This window comes from Bacillus rossius, chromosome 17 (assembly GCF_032445375.1).
Source record: "Bacillus rossius redtenbacheri isolate Brsri chromosome 17, Brsri_v3, whole genome shotgun sequence".
In the NCBI taxonomy this organism is placed as follows: domain Eukaryota; kingdom Metazoa; phylum Arthropoda; class Insecta; order Phasmatodea; family Bacillidae; genus Bacillus; species Bacillus rossius.
In genome coordinates this window covers 8,921,704-8,945,199 of record NC_086344.1, presented here as the reverse complement: position 1 = coordinate 8,945,199, position 23,496 = coordinate 8,921,704, and the positions used below count along the sequence as shown (strand labels likewise).

At 35.1% G+C, this 23,496-nt stretch overlaps 1 protein-coding gene across 1 annotated transcript in view; it reads right to left on the bottom strand.

Moving 5' to 3' along the window:
- LOC134540850 (importin-4-like) overlaps positions 1 to 23,496 on the bottom strand; it is a 150,766-nt gene that overhangs the window by 77,547 nt on the left and 49,723 nt on the right. The window contains exons 8-11 of the mRNA XM_063383847.1: positions 20,949 to 21,065; positions 17,148 to 17,383; positions 5,921 to 6,038; positions 3,603 to 3,681 (exon numbers count right to left, since the gene is read on the bottom strand). Coding sequence (XP_063239917.1) covers positions 3,603 to 3,681; positions 5,921 to 6,038; positions 17,148 to 17,383; positions 20,949 to 21,065 — 550 coding nt within the window. The remainder of the gene's footprint in view (positions 1 to 3,602; positions 3,682 to 5,920; positions 6,039 to 17,147; positions 17,384 to 20,948; positions 21,066 to 23,496) is intronic.

The window sequence follows — 23,496 nt, the reverse complement described above, 5'->3', positions numbered from 1 at the left end:
ACCAAGTAACGGAATGTGTAACGAACACCAAAATACACACGCCATCTGTCACAGATGGCATAAACCAAAGTTCACAAAGACCACGGGAAACTTTATAGTATTACTGATTAATGAATTTTAACACAATAATAAAACTTCTTGTTGAAACTTAAGTCCAAACAGTATTTTTCAAGTTATTTTCTCTTTTATTGGCGCCCATTCATTATATAGTTTAAAATTTTGCTCTTCACAATGAATGATCCGATAGTCAACACAGCTGCTCCAGCCGCAAATTTTAGCGGCGGGCAGGTGCGGAATTTAGGGCCTACATAAGATTTGCATCCAGAAATGTAGTTGAAAACACAATTTATGTGTATCAGGTTCAACATTATTTTTAAGAATTCTACGTTAAATTTTGTGTCCAAGTTTTATACATTATAAGTGTACAGTAAAACCTTTTTGTTGCGACCCCATTTATTGCGACCACCTCTCTTATTACAACCCGATTTCGAGGAACCGTGAAAAAATTGCCGAAAATCCGAAGAAAATCGGACAGAAAATAAGTTTCTTGTGGTGAGTAGCATGTTACTGCGTTTCTCTTGCCGAGTCCTGTACTGCTGTAGGCAGCGCATATCTATAAATAGATACCACTTCCTGTCCACCGCTGTCAGCGCTTGACAACCCCCATTCCACGTCCTTTTGCCAGCAGGGTGCAGATAAAGGTTTTGGTGGCAACGTGTTTACGTTTAACTTTTTGCGAGTGTCTAGTGTGGTACGCAGTTAAGGCAAAGCTACCTGCTGGATTTCTCTTGATTTTGATTACTATCGGTTGACAATGTTTGCTTAGTTTTTGAAGTCCGATTTGGTATATTTTCTGGCTTGAATTAGTGAACTATTGTTGATGACTTATGCAGGTTTTTTTCTCTTTTTCCCACGATTTTGTGTATTATGACTTAATAAATTAAATACCATTAAATATTAATTACTGATAAACAATGGAGGAAAAACCCTCCGGCCGCAGCGTGTGAACAAGGTAGTCGGCCGTTCGCTCCTCCCTTGCTCACCCTCTCCCCGTACCGTGTGATGGGGCCGATCTCGGATGCTACTTGTACTTGTTACAATCACGTTAGCAGCTTCATTTTAACGAGGAAAGTAAAAATATATTAAAACTGTCAGCACATTGATAAAAGATTTAAGTGTTCGCAAAACAGGACACAACACTGGCCCGCCAGTTGTTTTCATTCAAAACGTGGCTAAAGAACTTTCATGGATCAGGCTGAAAACATCCGGCAATACGTGTAGGTTATAAGGAATCTTGTTATGAATTGAGATGTTACGTTTTTCGAGTAGATATACACAGCGACCGACTGGATGCACGTCTGCCTCGACTTGTTTTAACTGTCGCAGCGATGTTTATTTTGACAGTTCAAGCAATTATCTTTTCCCATGTGTTGACAGAAAAGGTCGCTTCACCTAGCATAAAAAAAAAGGCTACGCCACTTATTCCCCACGCAGGAAACACACTGGCTGCCGTCTGTCTCCCCCGCATTTATCTTTCATCTAACATTCCATGTCTCGCCTCTCGCGCGAGTAATAACGAAGCGACCACGCATTGGGCCGTTTTATGCTTTGTTTAGTGACAGCAGCTTGATTTTATTCGGTATATTACTTTTCATAGGACCCTTGCTATTAAAATACATTTATATTTAAGTTTGAAAGCTTGTAAATTCCATGCCAGAGATATGACTGAACTCGAACTTGATGTGAAAAGTGACATATTTTGACATACTTTTGTTTGGGCGTGTTTGGCTGGAAGGGAGGGGTCCGAAAATATTTACAACGATCTTACCCCTCCCTCACCGCTTTAGTACCCCATTCATAATAGCCAAATTTTAAGGGTGAAGGGAGGGTGAAAAAAATATTTTCTCACTGAAGGTTTTTCAAAGGGAAGAGAAGTTGGGGTGTTATAAGGGAGGACACTAGATGGTTTGTGTCTGGGAGGGATGAGCTAGCCTTGAAGAATGTTACCGTGGGGAGGGAGGGGTGAGCTAATGCGTCATGAAGCCGCTGCCGCCAGCCAGTCGGGCGAGCTTAGTGTGCGCCCACTCGCGTTGCAGAACCTACTGCTGCCATATTTTTAAAGGAAATGTCCCATTATTTTTTTGTTATTCTTACATGAACATTACTGTAAGTATTAAAGCCTACACAAAAATACGCTGTGTGTTAAAATTAACAGATTTTAATGATCTTTTATTTATTTATTTATTTATTTTTTTATTCTGATTTTCACATTTTGGTCAAAATGTCCAATTTTTTGACGGTTCCCGAGAATGTATTCGCAAAATCACTGCTTCGTTAAATCCGGGGTTCGTGACATCAGGGTTCTAGTGTATTAAACTACGGCAAGCAGAAAACGTACATGTAAATTAACCAGTAAAAATGAACTGTCTTTTGACATATTTTCTTTAGAGGTGGCCTGTAGGGAGACGGACTTGTCATGAAGGTTGAAGTGGGTTTAAAGCAAAGCCGTCTAGCATTGTGAGTGACGGCATCCTGCCATTGTACGGCTGGTTTCTTAGCGATTAGCGGTTTGGGTTGGGGGAGGGATGGCGGGGGGGGGGGGGGGGGGGGGGTTTTGAAATCAACTGAAAATTTCGGAAAACATCTATTACGACCCTATTCCAGAGAGGTTTGACTGTACTTGCAAAATAATAACATAAACTTGCTTGTTACTGAGGTGAGATATTACACATCACTGGTGAGAACTGAAAGACTCGGCTCAAAAAATGCCTAAAAAATTTGGTGAAAAGAATACAGATATCTTTCTTCCATTGTATGTTTTTACCGAGTAAATGATGCAAACCATTTTAAACAGTGTCTTGTATTTGGTAGAATCTTACTCTTCTATACATATTTTATATTGCAACTGCAGTTAATTTTAAAAAACCCTTAGAGATGTTCAAAATAGTGCCTGGGCAAGGATTTTTTTTTTGGTAACAGAGTGCTCTATTCCCCTTAGAAAAGGTGTCTGTTTGAGAGAGAGAGAAAAAAAAAAGAAGGGGGGGGGGGGAACTAGCAGTGTGTCTGTTTGGAAGGAACAATTGCGTGTACATTATCATGGTTCATACTGTTTCACAATAATAGAAATTAAAGAGTTTGAACTAAGACTTTTAAGGATTTTTAATAACAGTAATGAACATATTCTGCTTTAAGAAATCATCTTTGGAATCTTCTAAAATTTTATCTCTGCCAAAGATGAAGAAATTATATTTAAGGAATGGACACATCACTAGACAGTTCTTATTTCAAATAATATGATACGGAATGTAATAAAACTACTGTAAAAAAATTTTTTGGATCAAAATATCTCAGGACTTAGATTTGGTTACTAGTTGAAGTCAACACTTGTGAACTGGTAAGATTATCATGATAGTTACAGTCCCCTGCGTGAAATAATAACTTTTTTTCTCGCGACGCTTACAGACTAGAGCCAGTTAGTAAATATGTGGTTGCAACAAGGTATAGAGGGTCTATGAGAGATTATTTATGCTCTGACATGCCAAAAAATTGAAAAAAATTGTCCAAATTATAATTATAGCAAAAAGATGGAAATAACATCATACCCGGAGTGCTGTGCAAGTTCTTTCAGCGCCAGACAAGCTTCTTCCTTCTCATCCACGTAAGCATTTTCAACACTGTAACCTGAAATAAAAGAAACACAACAAACTTTTTTTTTTACAAATGTGCCATTTAAAAATCGGGGAGTTGCTAGTTAAAATCTAAAATGAACGACACAAATGATATAAATACACCCGCCCCTTGAAGTAACGCTTTCTATTTGAACAATTTGAAGTTAACGATACCAATAAATCACGACATGATTTGAAGTAGCGCGGTCACGGATTCAAAGTAGCGCTTTATTCTTTTAGATGAATTTTTATTTCCGTGGATGCAAAATGGCAACGGGCACTTGTGTAGTATTAAATAGAATGCAACAAATTAGTAATGCGATGAATCAACCTGTGCAAATGTCAGTTTTTATTTTTTTTTGAATTGCATACAAATAAATTTGAATAGTCAGAATGATAGAAAACCACTAAAAAAATTTTTCACATCATGTCACTACTTCTGGGAAAATGTTTGTTAAAATATTTAAGTAATAAAATACAATGTTGAGTTCTTCATTATGCAGCTCTCTTACCTTAACCAAAATTATCACTAATCTAACTTTAACTAACCTAACCTAACCCAATCAATCAACCTTTCTATTAATTTTTTATTTACCTTATTTTCCACTATCTGTAATTCTACATATTGAATTGAATATGAATAGTTTAATATTTGTATTTGTATTTGAATTTTAAAAATTGAATGTTTGCAGAAGCTTAGCATTTAGCAAACAAAATATTCAGGAATTACATTACGTAACTGGTTAAATAATCTTTCTAATTAAAAAAAAAACATTAAGGTTATGCTTTTTTAAATATTAATAGAACAAAAATATCTCGCCTATATTAACAACATTATTATGTAGTAATTCAGAAATGTCATTAGTGACTACTCAGTAATGTTATGCCCAAGCACTATTATGTAAACAATACGGTATGTAAATTTTTAAAAGGGGTTACTTCGAGGGGTGGGTAAACTAGGTATCTGATGTGAAGCTAATATCAAACTGAATGTTTAAATCATTCACAAAGTTTAATGGCTGTATTAAACTTATTTTTATAAAGTAATGGAATGAAGTATAAAATAATAAAATACCGTATTTACTCGTGTATAGCCCGCACCACGATTTTTGCAACAAATTCCAAAGAAAATAATTAAATTTTTTTTCCCATAGATAAATTTTACTAACATTTTGTGGTACCTGTTAAGTAATTACTTATGAAACAAATGATTATTTAAATTGATGTGTGGTGATGTGTCAGGAAAATACTTAAATTAAATACTCTTCCACCTGAAAGCGAAACTTTTGTGGCATACGGTACCATCTGAAACGACACGAGCAAGCTAAAATCTGCTGTGTAGACGGAAGATAATGAAGCGCTGTATCGGCACAACTGGTACAAGGGCGGGGGTGAGGGAGGGAGGGAGGCAGGAACTGGACTATGACCATCAAGTAACCTTGACAGTTGACAGGACTAAACACCACCACTCCCTTCACTGTTGCTAAGCTGGTGCGAGGCTAGATGACTCACAGGTAGCTGCTGGGATGAGGAAGCGAAGGAAGTGGGCTGGGGACTGGTGACAACAACATTCTCTCTCTTTTTTTTACTAGCTCCTGCGCTGGCTTTCTGTAGAGGGGGGAGGTCTAAAAATAAACAAGAGACCATGATGTGCGAGCTTGCGGTGCGCATATGTGTGTGTGTGTGTGTAGGTGTGTGTGTGAGCGTGTGCATGCGAGAGACCAGGTTGTGAGTCTGTGTGTGTGTGCGTGTGTGTGTGTGTGTGTGTGTGTGTGTGAAAGAGATGCCTTGTTGCTTGTGCGTATGTGTGGGGGCTGGCCAGAAACGTCACCGTCAGTTAACGACTTCCACTCCTCCCCCGCCTCCCTCCTCCCCCCCTAAACTTTTTTTTCCCGTGTATAGCGCACATCCTTATTTTTTTCCTTTACTTGAGGGGAAAAAAGGGCGCGCTATACACGAGTATATACGGTACATATATATCAAGTTTTCTGTTCACCAAAAAAAACGAATTTTTTTTAAAATAATGTATTCAAGCATAAGATCCAGTGACACAAACTGAATGGACTATAATGTTATTAATATAACACACATACCAGAGAAGATATCTCCTCTGGAAAAAACAATCAAAATAACAAAACCAAAAAATTATCTAACCACAAGAGACAAAAGACCAGGTTAAAAAAAAAAACCAACAACAACAACAACAACAACAACCATTTCTAAAACAGTTTTATAGTAATGTCAAGTTTTACCAGTTATATCTTCATCTTCTTCCTCTTCGGATTCATTCTCTATATCTTCTTCATCGGGAGTGTCGCTGAGGTCTTCACACACTTGATACGCACCATTGTCCTCTTCCCTGAAGTGAGCCTGGAAACATATCACTTGCAATGTCAACGCAACCACAACTCTTATCTCAAACCACTACGAATGTTTAGTTCATCATCCGACAACTTGATAATATATTCATTTTAAATAACTTCAAACCAACTTGCATGGAAAACAAATAAAAAATAAATCAATAAAAATGTTGCATTAAAGGATCTCCAGAAGCCCACCAAGTGAGCGGTGTATTTGTGTTAGTGAGGTGGAATTATAAGTGCAAATCTCACTGGCTAAGTGCAAGGCTCTGAACTGAAGCGCAATCTTCTAGTTGTGCATAGGGCAACTAAAAGATTAGAGCAGCAATCAAAACATTAAATGGCAGAGAAATGGAGATAACAATATAATGCAAGTCCCTCAAGTGCTTCCAAGAATAGGTATGTACGGGGAGTATCCTACCAAAATATTATTGTGAAAACATGTATTCTAACCATTTTTACACTCATAAAATACAGTTATAAACAAAATACAGAAATATAACTACATGTCCGCCCTAAGCGTATCCTCAAATGCTTTTCGTTAACATCAATATAATTTTAACTGGAATACCAAAGAAAAATCATTATACAATAAAATAATAAATTTTTAAATTATGTTAAAATCAGCTATACTATTGCAAGAAAAATATAAATTAGCATAGCCGTTTCAAAAAAAAGTATTCTGTATCACCATGTGGCATCCATTAGTCTTATCTCTACTACAAAAAATCATTATGGATTATACACAAATTTATGAGTTCAGCTGAATTATAAAGCTAACAGCTAAGTCAACAAACACCTAAATTCACATGAAAAGAACTGAATGTAAGTGGTTATATCAAAGCCCGATTACAGAATGTCCAGAAGCACAGAACTCTACATTAAAGAGTGGCAACTGTCATTGGTTGTCAATGCAGGTTTGCAATTCAACACATTTTTTTACATGCAGCATTTATTCAATCTGGATCTTATACATTAATTAAAATGCGATAAAACCAAAACACCGAAAAGTATGTCAATACAACTTATACCAACAAAATGTAAGTTAATACACCATAAAGCACTGAAATACCTTTAAGATCATTAAATATAAGCATTTCAACACAACTTGAATCAAAACACAAAAACTTTTATCTTTTAAGTAATAAATTCAATAAATGTAATTTATTCATTATGAAGTTTGTACCAAATGTATCATCTAAACTACATATATAGAAAAAATAATTTTACTTTGTTTGAGCTTTCATCCTTTATTACTTTATTAGTAACCCATTTTTACATTCCTGGCATTCGTACATTTTCTCAACACATAAATACTTGCAGATTTATAATTATTATTGTGAATAGTTCTGCTCTAGACAAGCTAATTAAAAACTATCTTACTGTAAAAATGCATTCGTGTCAGTAAAAAAATGGCACTGTTATGGTGAAATTAGACATATTATGAAATATATTTGTGTCATATCTATGAATAAAAATAATTTATAAAAATAAAAACAATACCACTCAAACCTCCTGTTTTCTTGAAAATAAAACCATAAAAATCTTGTCTCAACAAACTAGGGAATGAAAAGAGTTAACTATTATAACAGTTTTCTTTTCGTGGGGAAGAGATAATGCTTTAGGAGGGTCTAATAGGGTTCAAGGTCAAGGTCATTTGAGCATGAAAAAAAAATTACTTGTCTGTAAAGTCCGTTTACGGACGATAGTTTAACATGACAACGTCATAACAAAACATTGATGAAATGATTGCATACTTTTATGAATAAAATTGAATCATTTTTATTGAATTATCACTATTTTGTATGGATACAAAGGAGTGAAATGAAATCTACAATTTTATTGATAAATTTACTTTTATTTGCACTCATTAATTCGAATATGTTTATTACTTTAACGAAGGATTATTTTAACAATAATTTTATACATGTTTGCTATTTAACTTCTTTCAATCTGTGTTATTCTGTTAAGGATAGGACAATAATAGAAAAAGTAGGAAACAAATGGGAGTGTTTCAAGTTTAATGTGCCTTGAAAAAGTCAAATCGATGGTTGTTCCAATCGAGTGGAAGAGAGATAGATGCGGCGCAAGCGTACAATGAGCGTAACGGGACACAGCATAATGGGACAATGTGCATAACGGGACACTTTTACGTGCGTGCAGCCGGCGTTCATCGATTTATTAGACGTCACGTCAAAAAAAAAAAAGCCTTGGCTGGTCTTGAGTCTCGCGCAAAACTCACCAATGGTTTCCTACAATTGGAACAAAATTAACTTCAGTGATCATACCCATTTCTGCCACGTTTTTTTTTAATACTATGGCATGATTTCCTTAAGTTTTTATTTTTAAATACTAACTATCCAGTTAGCTAAAAATCATGCACACAAACTTAACGTTTTAGGCATAGAAACACGGAAATAAAAATATTTATGACCGATCAAACAATACATACTAGCTGCTACTTGTGCAAAAAGATTTTTGTCATTATATCTACAATGGTGTAAAAGAAATTATAAGGGAAAGAACCTTGGTGAATTTCTCACCCAAAATGGGACTATAGAACACTTAACGTAGACTATATGGCATAAAAAAACAAAACAGTATGTCACCACTGTAAATCACTAACAGGCAAAAAAAAAAAAAAAAAAATAAAAAAAAATAAAAAAAAATTCCAAGTCCTTGATGGTTTGTAATGTGTAAACAATATAGTAAAAATTAAAAAAAAAAAAAAATTAAATATCATTTGGAATAAATTATGGGTTGGATCCCAATTTCCTCAAATTATAATATTAAATTTGAATAACATACCTTAAATCTACACCTCGAAACCAAAATCAGGTCTCTGGTGAAAAATAAAATAACGTTCAAGAAATAAAATATTAGTAATATTACGTATTAACTATGGTGATAAAACATTCAACCCTTTAATATTTGTTTAACAAACTAAGTTTCTAGAATAAATGCATATCGTGATTTTATTTGCATGATAACATATTAGCTAAAATAACAATAACTTGAGGAATGGTTAAAGGAAAGATTATATGGTGAATAGCGATAAAAGTGAAATAACAGCGAAATTTAATTCAATACACTGCCGAACACAGAAATTCTCTTGAATACATATAACACTGAAATGCAAGGCAAAACAAAAATAACGCAAATCCTCTCCTCAGTTAACTATTTTTTTTTTTTAAATTTATTACAGAATTATTTTTATACATCTTTAGTTTATGCTTTTATTTAAAAAAAAAATCTAAATTATTATGTCCTAAGTAAAAATATTAATTTAGTTTCTATTTATGTTTTTTTTTTTTTCAATGTAAATAAAAGCAGTCTATAGCTGATACTATACAGATGCAACTAACGAATAATATGACGATTTGCATATTGGTTTTTTTTATTCATATTAATAGTAACAAAACTAGGCTTTAATCATTGCAGTTTTAAAAAAAAATGTTTAGCTGTAATATAATTTTCATATTAATAACTTTCTCATGAACTACGGAACTTATTGAATGCTTTAGTTGCAGTATTTTGTTTAACTTTGTGCCGGAAATTAGGCATTTCGACACCTTTTTTAATTTTTACTATAATTTTTAATTAATTTTGGAACATTTTATTTTTTTTAATTTATCTGGTTGCTAAAGGGGTGAACTACTCTTTGTTAGGCCGGTGTACGCCACGTGTTTAAACTTTGTGCCAGTGGACTGAAGCACCTTTCTCAGGGACTTATCTGATATTTTGCTAGTCTAATGTGGACGTGGGCAGCCCGGTTGAAATTTCTCTCGCCTGCAGTCACGTCCCGGGTTTGTAATATTAATTCCCTGCATGACCAAAATCGCATAGGGCAGCTTCTGGCCTGCAAGCTGCTACTTCTTAAAGGCCTGCTGAGAGTAGCGAGTCTCGTCACGAACGAGTCTCCAGTGGACCTCCGTTCCCAGCTTAGTGGCGTTTTCTGTCCACCCTCCCCTCTCTCTCCTCCCCCCTTAGTTCTAAGAAATCAAGCTAGGAGCAGTGACCTGACGTGAACTTCGCCAAGACGGTGGCCTACTCCAAGGACATTCTCCCTTGTCCTACAGAGACCTCCACGACATCTAGCGGCAGAAAAAGCAACTTCGGCCCTGGTGGCCAGCGAGCAGAGACTAAGCCAGTGACAGCTGGCGGCGGTTCAGTTCACCGCCTCCGTTAGTTCCCGTTTAGGCCACCAGAGTGCACCAACAGCTACGCCATAAGGCACTATGCTTTCTAGTCGCATCCTGTTAAAGTCGATTCTTTGTAGCTTCCTGTTACCGCCGGTTGAGAGCGCGCATGTCGTGTTGTTGTCACGCCCGCCTCGGACTCCTTCGGAAATTTTCGGCCTAGAACCGAACCTTCCCCTCCATTTCCCTAGGGCCCTAGCGCCAGTTTTAATTAGGAGCTTTGTCCGCAATCGCCGCACTCAGTACTCTGACTTCGGCTACTTACCGCATCATCTCTGCGTCCTCTGGGTTAAGAGGCTTTTCGCGGGAACGGCGAATTCGTGTGCATAAGAGATGTAGTCAGTTGCCTTAAGGGATGTTATCCCAGTTGTACAGTAGCCAGTCAGTAGTAGTAATTAGTACAAGTCATGTTTTTATTTTAATTGTATTAATTTTTTTATTTTCCTAAAAATTTGGTTTCTTTCGCGTCATCCGCGATTTCTCAGTGCGCGCCACCCTGATGTCGGCGCGAGACATCTCGTGAGCCCTGAATCTACACCCTGCTTGGTGAGTAATCCTGCCTTTTTTTCTCCTCCCCAAATTCCCGTTTGTTGGCCTATCGCACCGACTGCGTATGACTGTCTGGAAGCAGGTCTAATTCGTTTTGAATTTGACTTGTGTTTCAGACAGGGTCCAAGTGCTGGGGAGACAAATTGCTCCCCGCATAGTCTTCGGGACATCCAGCTCTAGCAAATTTTTAACCCCCCCTCCCCCATAGTTATTTGTTATGAGGTTTCAGAAAAACACCCCCCCCCCCCCCCCCAATAAATCACATGTATTTTTTGGTGCAAAATATTTTTAAAAATTTCGGAATATTATATTTAAATATAGGTATAATCTAATTTAATTCTGGAAAATTAAGCACAGTGATAAAAATGTCCAGACACACATTTAGGTTGCAGTTTTATTCTCACTGGCATAAAAATAATAAAGGAAAGGCTTATATGTGATTTACGCATGTATTCGGCGCCAAAATCACAGTCTTACTAGCGACTGGCAAGCCGAGCCGGGTGGTTCATGTTGCGGCGGGCGGGGATATTGTTGCCTGGCTACGGCGAGTCAAGGTCACGCGTCGCTTTTCGGTTTAGTAGAAATCGGGCGAAAAAAAAATACACGTGATATCTCTCTACACCCCCCCTCCCCCCTTGTGATATTTCGTGATTTTTCCCGACCCCCTCCCACCCCCTTTCGAGCCTCACGTGATTAATGGACGATCCCTTAAGAAGAGAGTTTATCCCACCCCGACGTCATACTTTGAAGACCCGGGTGATATGAGCATGATATTTTCCACTTCCATATAATTAACTAAATTAATTAAATACATACCAGTGAACAGTGCCTTAAGAACTTAATCGACGATGAATTTGTAAAATTCATGAGACTGTGATTTATGTAATCATCGAAAGAAGCTAAGAGGGTGGAATATTTCAATTTTTGTTCTGTGACTATGTTTAATTGAGAAAATATAAATTGTTTTAAATAATTTCGCGACGCCCCCATATTTTTTGTTACTTGCTAAGATCTTGATTGTGATATCGAAATAATGCGAAAACAAAACGTCTTCATAATAAACCAGGGAAACCTATAGACCAAATTATTTATGTAGTGTATTTATTTATCATATACCTTCTTCTATATAACGATCCACGAACTCCCATGTTGCTTGTGTGCAGGGAGTGTGAAATTTGTCTTGTTCACCGCCTCGTGCCCCCTCTGGTAAATAACTATAATTTTCTTAATATTTTGCCCAGCAGTTTCCAAGGTGTTTTTTATTAAATTAAAATAATATAATTTTAGGGCACGTTTTATGTACAATTTTTTTAATATCTTACTATGACACGTTGAAGCAAATTATTAACGTAATTGGTTTTGAATTGTACTATTATTAGTAGTGGTGCACCGATATGGCTTTACCGATTACTGATTCGATTACCGATTATGAGAGCAATAATCGGCAGATACCGATTCAGTTACCGATTATAATGAAATAATTTTTTTAAGTGTAATAATGCACACAAAATTTTTTATTCCCAAGTGAATTTAATTACAAGAGTAGGTAAAATTGAGAATACAGTTATAATAATAGTATAAAAATATATAAAATACACTATTAAGTCATTGCAAAGAGTAAATTAAATTAACTTCTATTTATATTTGTTATTGTAAATAACTTGAACTACAGTCTAATAATTGTAATTTACAATGGGTAAGTTTTTGTTGCGGAAAACTAGCATTATTATCGACTATCACATAAGGTTGCATCGAGAAATTACCGTTTAACAATGTAAACATGTTGCTATATTTTGTTCACTTGAGTTTATATAAAAATGTTTCCGCACTTCACTTTTTTTCTCCCTAGTCGCCATCTCACTATAATTATATAAAAATGACTCAAAACCAATTCTAGCACATGTGATTTTATTAATGTTGACTGAATGTTTAAAATTATAAATACTTTTTCACTTTTCACGTCACATACAAATAACACAACAACGGATAATGTTACCAAAGACGCCCATAACGAGTTTGTAAAACGCAGTGATAAACTCTGAAAGGTATTGGGACCACGATTTTGAACCGCTACTACGACTCGAAAAGATCGATTCTCATAGAATACACTGCAACTGCTTGTGGTATTTTGATTGCGTGCCATCTATTTTACGTCTCTGGCTATAGGTAATGTACAAGGCCACTAAACAAAAGACAGAACAAAAGACGAAACGTAAATAAACGTGTAGGAAAAATTTATTTTTTATTGTTAGAGGCAATGAGATTAATTAAACTTAACGAAATATATGTAATCTTGATATGACTGAGTTAGATGAATTTTGTAATATCAGGGTGTCCAGCAAACCAGGATAGAAAAATTCCCTGACTTTTCCAGGTTTTCCAGACAAAAATGAAAATTTTTCCAGAAAAATTCAGATTTTCAGATTAATATCTTTCAGAGATTTCTTAAATGAAAGTAACAAATCATTTGCAGTTGAGTGACCCAGAAATGCAGAGTTGTAATATCGTGTAGCAACAGCTTCCTTTTCCTTGTCCCAGAATCTGACATAAATATCCATTTGTTGCATTTGAGCAACTTTGTTTAAACTTTCATCAAAAGCAACAAAAATATGATGACAGTCAACAACATTATTTAACATTTCCTTTTGAAAGTAAGGAGCAAGGCCCGACACAATTGTGTATGCTAATTTGGTTTTCTGTAATTGCATTCCTGCAGCTATTTCACTATCTGGAAACATTATTTTGAATAAAGAAAAAAATTGGCAGCAGACCTAAGAGAAGAATGCTGCATAATGGCATTCAAACACCACAAAATTTTTGATTTTGTAACACTGTCTTTCCTGAAATATTGTTCAAAACCTCGAGAACTCACAGACTGGGATCTGCTAGGAAAATCACTATTATGAGCTTTGAGATGATTTGACGTTACCTGACGAATGAAATTGTTCATTAGAGGCTTGTCCATCGAATTTGCTTGTGGTAACTTTAGACACAGCAGTAACTGATTTGAAAAAAATACCAACTGACTTGGAAGAATTCACTGTATTATTTGCACGTTTGTGTTTTTAGCCTTTCATGTGGCTTGAAAGAGCTTGTTTGTCCATATTACTGAGGGAAACAACAGTCTTGCATAATTTACAAAAAAAATTAAATTTATCGCCCGGCACTTCCGCGTACCAACTAAATGCTGGGTCAAGTAACCATGTAGGATTGAACGATGTTTTCTTGAATTTAGACATTATTCACCGAAATTGTAGAGGCCTGGTCGCAGCTCCAGTAAAATCTAGCAGAAAGACCGCGAAAGATTCGCAATAAACAAAGCGTAAGTTTGTATGCACATCGCTACAGTGTAAAGAAATATACTATATTTTATAACTTCCTAAGATCACAGCACTAAAATTCATAAGTATTTTGGCTATGATTAGAGTACAAAAATTTCCAAAATAATATTTGTATCTTTCAAAGAAAATTATGTTTGGCAATCTGAGATAACTGACGAAACGTGTAAACAAACGGAGGAAACTGCAGTAATGGTGCCGGTGGTCAGTTCGGCCAGCTTCGGTAACCTTCGGGTACACTCGAGAACCGCCAAAAGTATGGTATGTTGTAACCCAAAATATGGTACAGTAGCAATATATTAGGCAGACTAACTATGAACAGTAGCTTACAAGTTTACAAACTATGGTATTATGTGCCCCCTTCCTAACGTTGGGTGCGGTATTATCAAAATACAATATGCATGTCATACATACGGTAGGTATTTATAGACTTCATGAAAGCAGCACGCTTGTATGTCGCAAGTCCAGATACGTAAAGGAAAACATTAGTTTAAATATGATTTGATTAGTCAAATAGTAAAACTAAAGAGTGAATTCTGTAAAACATTGAGAAAAACCTTCATGATAAGCGAGTGGTTAGTGGTTTTGGTCATTTCCAGAACTTTCACAATTTTCCCTGACTTTTCCCTGACCCCCAAAATTCCCTGACTTTTTCAGGTTTCCCAGGTTTTCCAGGTCGCTGGACACCCTGAATATATACAAATATTACCGTATTTCGTCCTAAAATGTGTAACGAAATATTACACGGTAAAAACCTACTTAATTACGCCGGGACGTAGATAATCGGCAAAGTAATCGTTAAGATAATCGCCGATTACGATTAATCGGTAAGTACCCATAATCGCCGATTACGATTCATCGGTATCCCCATCGGTGCACCACTAATTATTAGCCAACACGTGTTTTAGTTTATATGACAAAGACGAATTTCACTATTTTTAATGACTAAATTTACTTTTTAATAACACACAAAATCTTGGCTCTAGGAATGATATTAGGATAGGTAAAAGGAAAAAAAAAAAAAATACTAAACTTTATAGTTTGACAGCGTTGAATTTATGAAAATGAGATAGTGTCTCGATTAACAGAGTTTAATGTGCACCATGGCCACCTTTGATAAGCAAAATCTGGGCTAGCAGGGATCTACAGTATTTATCTTAAAATAATGCAAACTTGAATATAATACAGTAGAACCCCTGTCATACACTTTTCAACGGAGGGCACAAAAATGGTGTATGATGCGGGAAAGTGTATGAAAAGGGAATGGCAATAATAAAAAATTTTTTCAATCTAGCATACCAGCCCAATGTCAGATTAAACTTAAATACATAATGTGTAAATAATTGCATCATATTAATGAAAGATATGAATTCATCATTATATATACATATAATAAAACTACCAGAAATGTAAAATACAGTCCATAATCAAGTAAAGCAGTCCTTTCTTGGAGAGGGGAAAAGTCACCAAGCCTAAATTAGAAATAAAAAAATTAGGCTATTGTAAACAGAAAAACAGAAATTTTTGCTGGTTTGTTTCATTTTACAAACAACTTTATGCAACAGAACAATTTTCAATAAAATTTTAACTTGAGAAACGTAAAATATAAAACAATCCGATCGTAAGAAAACAATAACAAACAAGTATATTCAGTTCAAAGATTAATGAATATGAGATCCGTGCCTTGGTAAATCGCGTGCACCATTTTCATAATCATTCGCGCCACTAGTCTCGCTTGGTGCTGGCCATAGATGCTAATAGCGAAGTGCACAGTCTTCCCGATACTATCCATATCTATGATGCGATAAAATTATTTTCTTACGTTTGCAAAGGTAAACAATGAACGTTTCTCAAAATAAAACCATTAAAACGTAGTTTATCAGGAGGAATATAACAAAAAAATTTGTGAATTTTAGGACTTTTCCGCTTTGTAAAAACGTATGAAACGGGAAATTAAAGATTTTATAAGTGTATGTTCCGGGAAAGTAAACCATTGTAAATATAGAACTTTCGGCGGGACCAAAATTAATTGGCGTATGACACGGGAAAATGTATGAGACGGGAACGTATCATCGAGGTTCTACTGTACAACCCTACACTTTTTGATTATGAGTTTATGAAAAATACTTTATGAATCGAAAACTTTCTTCACTTGAAAACTATTTTAATTATTAAATTTATACCATATTTTTTATCAATCCCACTTCTGGTGCCACTTTCGTCAGTAGAGCGATTTACATGTTCTTTTTTAAAACATCAAGCAGCAGTTAGGAAAAAAAAAATTTTTTTATGACTACTGTAGTTCGAAAAGCAAAGCATGTGGTGATATACGGTGGTCTGGGAAGGGGTGTCTTCCTAGAAGCCACAGTGAAGAGAAGCAGAGAGAACCCAGTGACTAACTCCATTTGCACCTTCTCCTTGATCCTGCATCTCATCTGTCACTCTGTGCAGACGTTCAGGAAGCCCTGGGCCACAGTGGCATAAGTGATGCATGTTACAGGCAGACCCTGTAGTTTTTCAACTAAGCGGAGGTTCAGGAGGCAGTAGCTAACAGTGGTCTAAAGTAGCGTAAATGACACATTTAAGTGGCGGTACCTGTAATTTTTCAATTAAGCCATTCCCAATGGCAAGATACAAGTTTACAATTATAATGGAACCCCTAATTTCAGTTTAAACAGCATTTTATTCAGGTGTGTAAAGTAATTCAAAAAAATCATCTTGGTTTTCAGTCAGCCCATTGGTATAATTTTTGGAGGTAACAATTTCCCATATGTTTAGTGTAAATTCTTTCACATCACTTTATGATTCACTTAAGCAGCACATTGCATTAATTCAGGTTAATTCTTTTTTTTTTAAGACTTTTGACAACAGTTAGATCATCTTCTAGATCCTCAAACAAATGATTACCGGGAATTGCACTTTAGGTCAGCTAGGATCAAACGGAAGCTCGGTTAATCAAGACACTACTTTAGTACAGAACTCAAAACTAGACGTTCGAGGGTATTCGAAGGTTGAAGGGTTGGGCCGGCTCACCACAATGCCCTCCGAGCTGCGAAGGGACGTCAGCATGAACTGCACTATGACCGGGAGGAACGCCGCCATGTCCTCCTTCAGGACTATCGCGATCGACCCGAAGAGGCCGTACACGCTCTTGCGCAGGTCCGGGTCGTCTGTGTTGTTTATGAGGTTCAGGCCCAGCTGGATGCTCTCCTTGGACAGCGGCATGAATGTTTCCGCACCTATCGTCCTGGCCAGCACTCCCAGCGTGTCTGCAACATTACACATTACACGCATCCAACTACTGTTGCAATACTTTAAGAAACCAGTGTTGTCTTTCTTTTTGAAGTGAAACATTTTAGGCGAGATGGACAAAAATTTCAAGGCAGAATTTTAATGCAACGTTTTCGTCAAACAATTTCTGAAGCTAGTAGCGGACGGTGCAGAGAACTGGGTGGGTCGCGGGCTCTACGTGGCGGCGTGCGGCTCAGGTTGAACCCCGCTATGCTGCAGGGATAGTAGGGACCCGCCTGCGCCTGATGCCACCCGACTTGCTGGCGTCTAGTAAGGCAGTATTTGGGCAGAGGGCAACACAACGGGGTTTGAGCTTATTTTAAAGTGAGTAATAATTTTTTTTTTTCAATACATGTTTTTTTAGAAAATGGTATTATGTCTCTCATTCTCTCTTTCTCTCTACCGTTTTACCCCTTACAATATGCTTACGAGTCGAGGTTTCAATTGCCAAAGAAGTTTCACTTCTATCACGTGTACCGAGTTAAACGTGCACTTTTTTTGTTAATCCCTTGAACTTGTGTCTTGAATCAGGTTCATCATCTTCAATTTCATGTTCCAATATGTACTTTGTTGAGTATGGCTCTCTATTAAGGGTCTGCCAGTATTAGATATACGTGGATAATTTGATATTGATATCGCATTGCTGCCAGTCTAGGCACTATCATATGCAAGCAGTAAAACACACGTTAAATGAACATGGTATAAAGTTGATGCCAAATACTAGACTTTATAGTTTTGTTGATACAACTGATAATACACATAAAAATTCAGTATTTTAATAATACAGTATTATTAAAATACTGAATTTTTATGTGTATTATCAGTTGGATCAACAAAACTATTTTTAAACTTAAAACTTAAAAGTTTAAGAAAATGCAATTTCCCTGACTTCCATTACGAGAAATTCCAAATTTCCCTGAATTTTTTATATTTACATAATTTATCTGTAATTAAATTTTCTGAAACAAATAAAAAAATGTCATCCATATGTTTCCATCTTTTTAATTTTCTATAATTTGCATATTAAGTGTGGATTTTTCTTGGACTCCCGAGAAATATAAAAAAGAGATGGAAAAAAAAGGGGGGGGGGGAGAGGAATTTTTTTTTATTGTATCTTTCAATTGGATAAACAAAAAATTCAACATTCATTAATAACTTGATATTCAATACAAAAGAAAATAAACTACTATAAAGCTAACTAACTATTCTCTATTTTCTTTAACCACATCCCAAGGACAGGTGAATAAAAACAAACCTGTAATTAAATTTCCCTAACCAGAAATTTCAAATTTCCCAGAATTTACATAATTTACCTGTAGTTAAATTTTCTAAAAGAAATAAAAAAAATTCCAACCATCACAGTTCTAATAGCTGACCTAGTTATTTCTCCACTTTTTTTTATTGCGAACAGAACCTTGCATTATACCACTTTGTAGTGTGTATGGGTATGGGGTAATATAAACAAAATTTATAAACAATACAGGAAATATACAACTTACAGAAACATTCAGATTTTCACATTAGAAGCTAATTCTTTTCAGAAATAATTTCCATGTGATATAAGTGGACAGTTTATATATTTAACATGCAACTTTAAACCATGGTTCGTACCCTAGTTTTTAAGGACCTATTTACTTTGTCACTTGTACCACTATGCGGAGATAGAAAACTATTTGTGATATCACAAAATCCCTCAAACAGTTAATGCACAAAAATAAATATGTTGGTTATTTCAATTCTTACAGATAAGCTCTCATTGTCCAAAAATATCTCTGGAACAAATATCTAACCCAGGCATAGTGTATCTGAAATTTGTAGCCCTGAAATTTAGTTTTATATAATATGAAAGAAGGAAATCAAAACTCTTTTTATGCACAAGAGGTAATCACGTGGCCTAAAATTTGCCAATTGTACTGTGTATGCACAAAGCATTGTTTGTTGCCAAATTGGAAACAAACAAAACATTCACATACCTAAATTTATCCATTACTAATTGGCTACTTGCATGCTATCAGTCTTTATTAAGGAGTTTTTAAGGATTCTTAGTTAAATTTAGGTACTTTTAAAGGCTCTTATTCAATTAAAGCATTACAAGATCTTTTTAATGATACCGTGTTTTATTGCATAATCATAGCACATTTTATGATAAAATTAAGTCTGGAAAGTAGGGTGCGATTATTATGGGACATAAGCATTTTTGTTGAGGTAAAGTTATTCATAATAACCAAACCTATTGGATATAAAGTATGTTTAATTAAAAAATGCATTATACAAAAACACACTAAAACAATTTAATTTAACGAGTCATGTACAAAAACATATTTAGTTCAACTTATAAATAGAAAAAATGAAAACTGTGACCCGAACTAACACATAACTATCGTCATATTACACAAATGTAGTTTACTTGGCACTAGACAGAGCGCCCACATGGGAACGGGCTTCAATACTGATATTCGACTTCATGTGTGTACTCTATACGGGTATCAACGTAACCAAACACAAATGATGCCAAATAGCGCTGGCTACATTTTTACAAGCGCTACACAGCAGCGACGAAGACAAACAGATAAATGTTATAACATTTGTAAACATTTTTAAAAGAAAATGTACAAATAGGACAACTTCGTATTTCTCATAATTAAATAAAATGTTACTGTAAATATAATTACCATATTTTCTCATTATAATTACGAAACTGCTTGACAGCAACTTGAAAACCAATAGGCAATTGCTGTTGCATAGTGCTTTATCCTTGCATGTTTACTACCTACACAAAGCGCTCGGAATTTAAGACCAGGACCAAAAACATTATGTGATTTTATTGCGAGAAAATTTTCTCTCCAAATTTTGTCACTTTGAAATAATATTGCGACGATTATGAAATTGTAATGATAATGTGATAAAAAAGGGGATTGTCTGTAAAGTCGGTTTATGGACGATAATTTTACGTGATAACGCCATTAGAAAACATTGATGATAAATTGCATACTTTTTAATTTTCAAATATTATTTTCAGTTTTTGCAAATTTTATTGAAATAATTTGTTTAAATATAACAAACAATTAGTTATAGAAATAAGCTGAAATCAAATCAATGTCAATAAATTGTTAATTTGAAATGACGAAATTGGACAAAAAAAATCAAATATTTTAAATTGCTGCTTTTAAAAAGCCCGCCTTAACCTGTTTGATGATATAGAATATTTTCTCGCACGGTGGTTGGCCAGTTCTTGCATGCTCGGCTCAGGCGGAACGTGACAATGAGTCATGCTTTTTCGTGCGTGGAGCCGGCGTTCATCGATTTATAAGACGTTATCACGTCAAAAAAATGGTATAAAAGAGGCATACAAACACTGTAAACTGATGTAAGGCATTGAAAAATCAAAATGCAACGGCTACTGGTGATAAAAGTTTCGTAACTTCCTGCTGTTTATTTAGTAACTTATTCATGACCATACCTTCAGTTTGGTTACTTTAAAATGACTTTCGTGACATGCAGTCACCTTGGACTGCAAGTCAACAAACACAAAGATAAGCTCACCTACGGCTTGAACCTGCAGGCACATCGTCTCCTCGGTTTGTTCCTGGGTCAGGTACATCTTCAAGTACTCTATGACCCGCGGGAAGTAAGGAATCATACCTTCTTTGGCTGCACTCGCTGGAAAATGAAATAAAAATAACAAACGTCAGTGGAAGATCTTATCTCAGGCATTCTACGGTTCAACAACAGTCTGTAATCTTTCAAAATTCGAGCTGATCGCATTCAGCTTTCTTCGGTTGGATTCTGGCTGTTGACCCCGGCCACCAAGTCACGTTACTGAGCTGCCAGAATTTCTTGTTCGCTCAGAGTTCATCATTTGTCAGTTGTCATTTCAGTACAGGGTTTTCTGTTTTTTGTGGGTTGTACGTCACAGTTACATTTCTACAATGATTTTTTTAAGATTAGATCTGAACCATGGACACAAGTTGATATCAGAGACTTTTTTTTAACAGTAAGGACTAAGGATCATTTTTTCCCTTAAAAACAGCATATTATTATAACTTGTATGAAATACCTTTGTACTAAAAATTAATTTCCCTTTGTTATTCCTAATAAAACTATACTGGCGATCCATAATCCGGCAAATTTGCTAATCAAGCATGGCCATGGTTCTTAACATGCCAGATTAAGGGTGTATGTCCTATTGCAGGTAATTAGTTTATACCTACTTACGTTCCACACACTTAAACTTGCAGAACCTTTGAGAGGCTGAACTTTCACCAAATGTAGAAATATATCAATAGCAAAATTAGCTGGCAAAGTTGTATGTTTAATGTTTTTGTGCAGTATGGATAAGGAGAATAAAATGGAATAAAAAAACTGGAACTTTTTATGTTTCAAGTCAATTTTACTAGCTGCTATGTGATATGATTGCAATTCTTTCACAAAAAAAAAAAAAAAAAAAAAAAAAAAAAACCACAACACAACACAAGGCCTTTCAAAATCATCAGAACTTTTATGATTTTAAAAGGCTGAATAAAATTAATTAAATTTTTCTGAAATAATTTTAAAACCACTAGCATTGCCTTTAAACTCAAAAAGTTTCAGTAATTTATTTAATTTGATTCTCCTTATCCATACTGCACAAAAATGTTAAAAAAATTCAAATTTGTAACTACTTATGTAAAGAGTATGCACTATATAATTATTATTATTTTTTTTTCATTTTATTGAAGTTCAGTTACCATGTTAAACATAAATATAAAATAATGACCTGGAACGAGACATACATCCTTGAAGCTCTGTCACTGTACAAAAATATATGGACAAATTAGGGGTTAAAGTTTTGTCATCATAGGGTTACACTGTAAATTACCGGGGTGAAATGAGAATGAAATATGGACAGGGGCTGACCATGTGGGAGGAACGGACGTAGCTTTAGAAACCTCACTGGCTCCCAGTAAAGTCCGTCACGTTTCCTGCTTGCTGCAAAATCTTTGGTTCAACCCCACTAGGAATAAAACCCGCATCACCTATGTGGAAGGTGAAATTCCATGACTTTTACAGGGTTTTTTTCAGTCTATATGGAAAAATTTCCAGACAATTACATATGATTGTAATCGTTCTTGGTAACTTATTTTGGAAAGTTTGTCAATGACAATTTTGTTCTAGCACAGACTACTTGATAATTTGTATAAGAGATGTCCTTTCAGAAATTTGAGATCTCTTACATAGCATTAGTTAGCTGAAGTACTACTCTTTTTAATGAGTGGTTTAACTATAGATATGTATTTATACTTAAAGTAGAATAAATAAATTATTAACAGTCAAAAATGTACCAAACCATGATATTTTAATAGTCATATATGTAAGCCCACAATTATACAAACACACAATTATAAAAAAATTAAATTTAAAAGCACATACATATTTCAAAGAAGTAATTGTCAATTTGCTATTTTGCAAGTTAAAAATCACAAAGACATAATGTTCGTAGAATGTACAGTATTTTTAACATTTTAAATATGCTGACAAGTCTGTACGAATGACCCCATACAACAATAAAAATAAAAACAAGTAAACAAAATTCATAACATTTTAAGGCTTTTGCTTGATAACTGAACACATCATCTAATAGTTGGGCTTCCTTCTGAGCCTCTTCTAAAATTTTTTGTTTCATTACTTGCAATGCTTGAACCAGCGCGCAATGAAGTTACAACAGTCTTTCCGTCTATTTTTCGCATTGATTAGTCATTACATGTACATTACAGCAAGATTAGTGTCTTTCGAATAGTCGAAATTACGGAACACACAAAAAAGGTCTATTGTGGTTTGTTAAATACCGTCTTGTCTTTTGTGATTGTGACGAGACAGAGATAAAAATTACAAAAGAAAACAAACATTTTCTTAAACAAATTGAAAAAATTATGTTTAACAGAGTGGGAGAAAGTGTGTTGTTTAATAAGTATGTAAAGTAATTCCAGAAATATTTATTTACTTGACTTTTCCAGGGTACACGGAATTCCCTGATATTTCAAGGTTTTCCCTAGCTGTAGCAGCCCTGTGAAATCTTCAATCTCTATACATTTTTTTTCTTTAGGTTGTACTT